The sequence below is a fragment of the Chanodichthys erythropterus genome, chromosome 17 (genome assembly GCF_024489055.1).
Source record: "Chanodichthys erythropterus isolate Z2021 chromosome 17, ASM2448905v1, whole genome shotgun sequence".
In the NCBI taxonomy this organism is placed as follows: domain Eukaryota; kingdom Metazoa; phylum Chordata; class Actinopteri; order Cypriniformes; family Xenocyprididae; genus Chanodichthys; species Chanodichthys erythropterus.
In genome coordinates, this window is record NC_090237.1 from 1,429,095 (window position 1) to 1,437,729 (window position 8,635).

The window sequence follows — 8,635 nt, forward strand, 5'->3', positions numbered from 1 at the left end:
TATTATTAATATTGTCACTAAGACAGTAATATAGCTACTAATTACCACACTATGAAAAAAAAAATGATTTCATAAAAGTATTAAATATTTTATAATTATAATTACTTTTTATAGAAAAATAAACTTATTTTTTAATTTCATTTTCTATCAAATAAATGTAATAGTTTTAATAAATAATTTTCTAACGATTTTCATAGAAAAGCCTGCCGGAAGTTTCTCTGCCGTGCACAGGAAGTGATGTCACCGATACAGCAGCTCAGGGGTTGTGTGAGTTAGCGCAAGTTAAAGCGACTTTTTTGATTAAAGTTTATTTATTAAAGTGATTTTATCCATCACAGATCATTTATTAAAGCGTTATTTACAGTTCAGAAGTGACGCGTTGTCATTGGAAGCACCGACGCGCGTTCACGACGCCTTTCGTCAGGATTCAGGTTCGTCTTTCTGACTTAAATTGATTATTTTCTCTTGTAAAACAGTACACATTTTTTAACATGTTACCATAGTAATACTACAGTATTCTTACAAGGTACTGTGACTAGCATGTAAATGATATGTTACATAAAAATAGTGTTAATCAGTAGTAGTTTATTGTAAAGTGTCTCTCATATTGTTCACTGTGAGTCTCACAGATGCTCGTTCTCAATCTGTCGAATTCATGTAATGTTGATGAACTTTCATATAGTTTTCTGCAAAGATGTTCTTAAAAATGTATTTAATGTTAATGAATTGGTTGATTTTAGAGTGGTTGATGATATTTAATTATTAGGAGTGTTTAATCCAATATTATTTTAGTATTATGTTTTTATTTTTATGTTATTATATATTAATATTTTAAATTAGCTTTTATATGTTCAGTTTTCTTTTTAACTTTGGTTAAGTAGTAGCTAGTTTTTGAATATGGAATGTTGAACTTTTTTTCAATAAAATGATTATATATATATATATATATATAATTAGGGCTGTCAAGTATTTATTTATTTTTTGTCTAATTAATTACACAATATGGTGATTAATTAATCGCAAAATCATCACACATCAAATATGACTGAGAAAAAAAGTATTTTATTTGATTCAACATAGAATTATTACACAAACAACGACCATAAGCAAATGATGACAGTATTTCCATTATTGGGTGAATTACCTTTAATTTATCATAGACTGTAAAAAAAGATGGACGCCGTGACGGCGCTTCCTTCCATTGTAATGAACTGAACGTAAAACGTACGACGATGGGCATTGACATGTTACGCAAAAACATCAGTTTGGATCCTGGGCATGCGCAGAAGGAATCGTCAGTAGAGCTGGAGTCGCGGTATCGAACTTCCACCCAGACGACTGCGTCATCATTGATGTATTTTAAATTATACACAATATAAAATTCTACCTATAAAATAATAAGCTATTCTGTTTCTAGAGCAAAAATATTTTTGAAACAGCAAATTCAGTAGATAAACTCAATTATAGAAACAACTCTAAAATGTCAGAAACGGTCCTGCCATTTTAAATAAAGTTAAACTAACGTTACAGGAAATTGATTGTTGTAGACAGTGCTCTGTAATTAATTAGAGTAGGCTATCATTAGTTTTGTCCTGCTAATTATTATCTTATACCCATCAAAATAATTAGTAACATAATTAGTAATAATTAGTGCCAGATAATGATCACCTGCTTTTTCTAGACATGGCTAATGTTAGGCGTGTTATCTTAACTAATACATTTTTTTTTAATTAGCTTATAAAGCCCACATTTAACGTTACAGAGAAAAGTTCAGTGATCCGTCAGATCCTGTAGGTCGGTTAGTACAGTTTACTGCTGAACAACTAATTTTTTTGGTATGAAATAACACAGAAATCGAAAATTAATAGTTGGTTATATATCTTCGATCTCCCTTCGAACCTCCAACAGTCCTCAGAGAAGCTGTCAATCACAACTCACACGCCCAATACAATATGACACGCCCCATTTCTATAGCATCAAATTGCTATAGAAATCAAACTTATCACAAAAACGAACAGATATCAGCGTGATAACAACTACCTTAAATTACCAAAACCATCTTTCGGAAAATCTTATTTGAAGCGTAATTTATTTATTTTGACTCAATTCCTGTTCGTTTGCATGGAAAGGGTGAGGTTTATGACCTGTACTGCATCAAGCCACCAGGGGGCGATCAAAGAGACTGCAGCTTCACTTTTTAGGACATATGAGGCACATCCGGTTTTTATCAATATGGAAATATGAAGTAATTTTTTTAAATTAAATGATACTCTAAATAAGAAACAAACTGCCAGTAGGTGGCGGTAAATGTCTTAATGATTATGTCATTGAGTCAATTCATTCGTTTGATTCGTTCAAACAGCTGATTCGTTCAGGATTGAAGTAAATGGCTCTCTTTATGAATGGGTCTTTGAATTATTGATTCACCTGATTCGTTCAAAACGCGGTTTTATTTAAAAACTTCGCTCTGTGTTGCTCAGAGACTCACAATCGTTCATCACCAATCAACTTTATGAAATGTAAGACGAACTACACAGGTCTGGTCTGGGGCAGGTTGTGTGCGTTAAATGCTTTTATCGTTTTAAAGCATTATTTTTAATAAATAAATAATTAAGTTAATGCATTAAATCGACAGCTCTAGTTTATATATAACGTAGTGTTGTCAAAAGTACCGACTTCGGTACCTAGTCTGTACTGAAATTTTAAAAACGTGATGCTTTGAGCGCTGAGTGGATTCGTAAACATCTCTGATTGGCCGTTGTTTTCACGGGTCATCGGATATGTCTGTGATAGGCTTCAATGATCAACGCTGTAAAAACGTTGTAAATAGTCATCAATTAAATCTCTTCACTAAGCGCTTACACAGATACACACGGGAGCATTTGAAAGCAGGCGTCTATCGCGGATCGGTCCACTGTTAGACGCCTGCTTTCAATCGCTCGCGCTCCCACTTTCAAAACGCTTTCAAATTCAAACACTTCCGTGTGCTTTCAAATGCTCCCATGCGTTGATCATTGTAGCCAATCACAGGCATATCCGATGAGCGCGTCAACACAATGGCCAATCAGAGATGTTTATGAATCCGCTCAACAGCGCTCAAAGCGTCACGTTTTTAAAATTTCAGTACCGATAGGTACCGAAGTCGGTATTTTTGACAACACTAATATAACGAATATTATCCAAAACAGGAGTGTGTTCAGGATGTGTCAGATTTATGAATGTTGTTTGTAAAAGTCATCTTGTTTTGTCTCAATAGGGGGAAACTGATTTATCTCACTTTGTTTTCTCCAAAGATCCAAAACATGGTCTGGACGTGATCGTTGTGTCACTAGTTTCTGGATGAACTTAAAATCAGCCGAATGCTAATTTATCAAAAGGACGTTCAGCGAATGTGAAATGACTCGTATCTGACGGACGTTTGTCTCTCACTCGTCACTGAAAGACTAAAAATAGAAAGACATCATGTCTCTGCCTGAGGAAGCAGGGGATCGTGGGAAAGAGCGAGAGCGCGGAGCCCGTCCGAAAGTGCGTCAGAGCCGTTCTGAAGAGAGAAGAGACGGAGGGAGGAGAAAGCCCGGGAGAGGGAAAAAGAAAAGCCACCCATCGCACGACCTGACCTCCGCGCGGCCTGTGAGCGACGGCTTCGAGTACGGCGATCTGCTGAACGAGTCCAGCGAGGGTGGCTCGTCCTCTCCGGTGAGGGAGCACAGGAGACGGCAGGTCCTGGGATCATCTGGATCCCTGCTATCTGAAAGAGTTTCCGCCAAACTATCTCTCGGTTCGCCCGACCTCAGCAGCGACTCAGACAGCAAGTCATCTGGAAGTAGCCGAACGCTTCGGCAGAAGATCCAGGACGCAGTGGGCCAGTGTTTCCCCATCAAGACCCACAGCCAAGGCCTGTCGCACTCACCCTCCTCCTCGCGCCGCAAGATCCACATCAGCGAGCTCATGCTGGACAGCTGCCCGTTCCCCGCCGGCTCCGATCTGGCTCAGAAGTGGTACCTCATTAAGCAGCACACGGCTCCCATTTCTCAAGCGCCCGTCCTGGATTCCGTCGCTCCTGTTGCACTTGTGACGCCGGTGGAGGATGAGGAGGACCGCTTACGGGAAAGACGAAGGATAAGCATCGAGCAAGGAGTTGAGCCGCCTCCCAATGCCCAGATCCACACGTTCGAGGTTACTGCCCAAATCAACCCTCTCTACAAACTGGGACCCAAGCTAGCTCACGGGATGAACGAGTTAGCCGGAGACGAGCGTGCAACGCTGCACCAGCTTCTCCTGCAGAGTTGTTTGGACACCTTGGATGAGGTTGCGGCATCAACCGCGGTGTCTGATTTCGACTTGGAAGCTGGCGCTGTCGCGTCTCCATCCTCCCAAGTCCAAATGGACAGTCCCAAATCGCAAGACATACAGCATCGGATTCACACTCAAATCGACTACATCCACTGCCTAGTGCCCGACCTGCTGCAGATCATCAACCTGCCCTGCTACTGGGGTGTTATGGACCGCTACCAAGCGGAGACGCTTCTGGAAGGCAAACCCGAAGGCACGTTCCTGCTGCGTGACTCGGCGCAAGAAGACTACCTCTTCTCCGTCAGCTTCCGACGCTACGGCCGCTCGCTGCATGCGCGCATTGAGCAGTGGAACCACAACTTCAGCTTCGACGTGCACGACCCCAGCGTTTTCCACGCACCTACCGTCACCGGCCTGCTGGAGCACTACAAGGATCCCAACTCCTGCATGTTCTTCGAGCCGCTGTTGTCCAACCCCATCCACCGGACGCAGCCCTTCAGCTTGCAGCACATCTGCCGCGCCGCCATCAGCAGCTGCACCACTTACGACGGGATCAACGCGCTGCCGCTGCCCAACGCGCTGAAGGAGCACCTGAAGGAGTACCACTACAAGCAGCGTGTGCGCATACGCAGACTGGACACGTGGTGGGAGTGACGGGGTGGGTGACGCTCGTCTGTCTCAGGTACGGAGGCGGGAAACAAGACCAGAAGTGCCACTACTCTGCGTTCCACGACAACTTCGCCGGTTCTTATCGCTGCACTCTCAACTATAGAGGACTGGTGTGAAGACGTGAGTGCCTTTCTGATGCTACTAATTTTTTGAGGTTTAAAATGCTGTTAGCTTATTGTCATGATGTTGGCATGCTGTCACAGGGTTCACTGCATCAGCACTGGAGTTATTAACTGATTAACACTGCACTGAAGCTGCAAGAGTTTGTTATTTTTGAATATTTCTCCTTTTTATCAAGACAAGTGTCCCTTTTGGGAGTTAAGGCACATTCACACCAAGAATGACAACTATAACGATGACTATAAACAATGACCATAAAGTTGACAACAACAATATAAGGATGACTATAACATTAGCTTGGTTTCCATCCAAACGTGAAGCGAATCTTCACGTTTGACAAATACGAATTAGGTGCGTTTCCAACAAGTTGTTTGAGCGGATGACGGCGGTATTGGTAACCCAATGGTGAATAAAACACTTTGACCGAGCATTCGTGAAGGGTTCATCTAAACACTTATGAATAACAATACAATAAACGAGAGTTGTCTGAACTCTTCTCGACTTTATTAAGCATCACACACATGTGAGAGTACAAGCCCGAAAAACCTGCGACACTCCAGTACAAAAGCGCGCATGACCCTTGCCTATCCACGGCAAACCCCGAGAGGGAAAATGCATTGCTTACAACACCATCAGCGAAAACAGACGATTACGATTAGTCATGTGGGATTAATGTTTGCCACGTCAGAATTTATTCGGCTAATGCGTTTCCATCTCTCTTTATTTGCATGAACTCTTTTTCATCTAGGGCTGCAATCGCGATTAATCGTTTGCAAAATAAAAGTCTGTGTTTACGTAATATATATGTATGTGTTCTGTGTATAATAATTATGTATATATAAATACACACACATACAGGTATAAAGTTTAGAAATATATGCATGTATTATAAATATATATATTTATATATATTTTATACTACATATAAACATAAATATTTTATATATAAATATAACATTTTTCTTAAATATATACATGAATGTGTGTGTATTTATATATAAATAATTATTATACACAGAACACACACATATATATTACGTAAACACAGACTTTTATTTTGCAAACGATTAATCGCGATTAATCGTTGCAGCCCTATTTTCATCAAAAACCTCCTCAAACTTTATTTGAATTTTTTGTTTGAAATTTGCCATTTCCAACACTTGTTTCTGATGCAATACTTCAAAATGAGCACAAAACAATATAAAGTTGACTATAACGATGACTATAACGATATAATGTTGACTAATGATGTAATGATTTGATGACTATAACATTGGCTAACGATATAACAGTGACTATAATTATATAACGTTGACTATAATGATATACAAAGTTGACTAACGATATAACAATGACTATAACGTTGACTGTAACAATGTCTAATGATATAACAATATAACGATGTAACGTTGACTATAATGATGACTATAACGACATGACAATGACTATAACAATTACTATAACGATATAATGTTGACTAATGATATAACAATGACTATAACGATATGATGTTGACTAACCATATAACGTTGACTAACAATATAACAATGACTATAATGTTGACTGTAACAATGTCTAACGATAAAACAATGACTATAAAGATATCAACAATGATTATAACGATATAACATTGACTAATAATATAATGATGATTGTAAAGATGACTAACGATATAACGATGTAGCGTTGACTGTAACGATATACTGTTGACTAACGATACATCGATGACTGTAAGGTTGACTGTAATGATATATCGTTGACTAACGATACATCGATGACTGTAATGATATATCGTTGACTAACGATACATTGATGACTGTAACGTTGACTGTAACAATATAACGTTGACTAACGATACATCGATGACTGTAGCGTTGACTGTAACGATGACTTGCAATATAATGACTAACGATATAGTGTTGACTGTAACAATGACTATACTGACATAATGACTATAACGATGTAACAATTATGATATAACGATGACTATAACAATGTAACTCAAAATAACATTGACAATAACAATAATAAATACAATAACTATAACGTTGACAGTAACAAAATAATGTTAACTAAAACTTTGACTATTACGATGACTGTAACATTATTATAACGTTAACTACAAGCATAACTATAGTGATAACTATAATGACAGCTATACTAGCATCTATCTGTTCTGTTTATTATAATAACGCTGCACTTTTGTCATCTGCCACTTTAAGTGCTGTAAATTCGGATGGATTCTGATTGGCTGTCAATGTTTTTATCGTTCATCAGCTGGAAATAAATCGCTCTGAAAGTGGTTCCTTCGATATCGTTCCTCCGTTATAGTTGGTGTGAACTTTGAAATTCTCTTAGATTTGGAGCGATTACTAAAGCTTTATAGTTATTATCGCTATAGTTATCGTTCTTCAATGCACAAGGTTTGTTTGTTTCTGTGGTGAGTGAAACTATACTGCAGTGTGTGGTATTTGAAAAACATTTCAGTTTTACAGAGGCATATTGAACTGTTTCTTGCCTTCGTAAAATCAGTACTTTTGTAGAGTCACTCATCCAGACAAGTTCAAGCAGGCCAGGAGAACCGGTCTCGCAGCACACAGGTAGTTCAAGCCACTGCATGCTAAAGCCAACAGTGCACTGGAGTAAAGTTACACTGGAAAACTGGTGCTAATATTCATCTGGATTGGCTTCTAATGCTGTACTAGATCAGATTGAATGGAGTATAATACAGGTAACGGACCATCTCAGTATAATCTCTTGTGTACTCTCGCTTGCATGTTTGACTCAACAAATGCTCATTTATTCACAGCACACTTATCAAAGACAGATAGGCATTTGCCCTGTGATGTTTAATCCAAGAACGGATAACCGTACCAATTCTTGAGCTCGTAGGCTAGTAGAATAGACCAAATCCACAGTTCTGCTTCTCTTAGATTACAGGCTCAATGTTTTCACTCTCATTGGCTCTCGGCATATTTCATTTAGTGTTGAGTATTCAGATATGAGTCTGCACAAATGACGTTAAAGGAGAAGAGCATCTCTGTAGTGTTTTATTTGATTTGAGAAATGACATAATTCTTTTCAATTTTCCATCTGGATGCCATTCATTCATTCCACTCCATTGCTTCTTGTTTTTAATGTTCATTCATGGCCAATACATATGAATGTAAATCACCCAAGGCATGTTTTAGTGGTTTATTTTATATTTTATATGATCATTGTCGACCATGTTTTGTAACCTCAAACATTCTTAACTGTGTGTCTATTTAAAACTCTTCTAAAAAAAATTATGTTCAATGCTGTTAGAAGAAGAGAACATTGAGTTTTAAATCAAAGGGGCCAACTTCATTTATCTGGATACAATAAACGACAAAATCAGCATCTTTTTTTTGCATCCATGTGCTGCAGTGTTATTGAGATGATTGAATAACATTAAACAACCATTTAATTTATAATGTTAATGAGCTGTTTCTGTAGGGATTTTTTTTTTACATGTAGATGTGTCTTGCTGGTCAAGTCTGGATTGATGTAAAAACAGTCAGTGCGTTTTGCT

General features: G+C 38.4%; 1 protein-coding gene across 1 annotated transcript; it reads left to right on the forward strand.

Moving 5' to 3' along the window:
* Positions 1-228: 228 nt before the first annotated feature.
* socs9 (suppressor of cytokine signaling 9) lies at positions 229-5,864 on the forward strand. The gene is made up of 3 exons (XM_067366311.1): positions 229-267; positions 365-431; positions 3,294-5,864. Exon 3 carries the CDS (start codon positions 3,463-3,465, stop codon positions 4,945-4,947), a length of 1,485 nt encoding a protein of 494 aa, XP_067222412.1. The 5' UTR covers positions 229-267; positions 365-431; positions 3,294-3,462; the 3' UTR covers positions 4,948-5,864.
* Positions 5,865-8,635: the final 2,771 nt, after the last annotated feature.

What these genes read in the sequence shown, in the direction of transcription:
- socs9 (XM_067366311.1), top strand. Translation starts at nt 3,463, where the DNA reads ATGTCTCTGCCTGAGGAAGCAGGGGATCGTGGGAAAGAGCGAGAGCGC.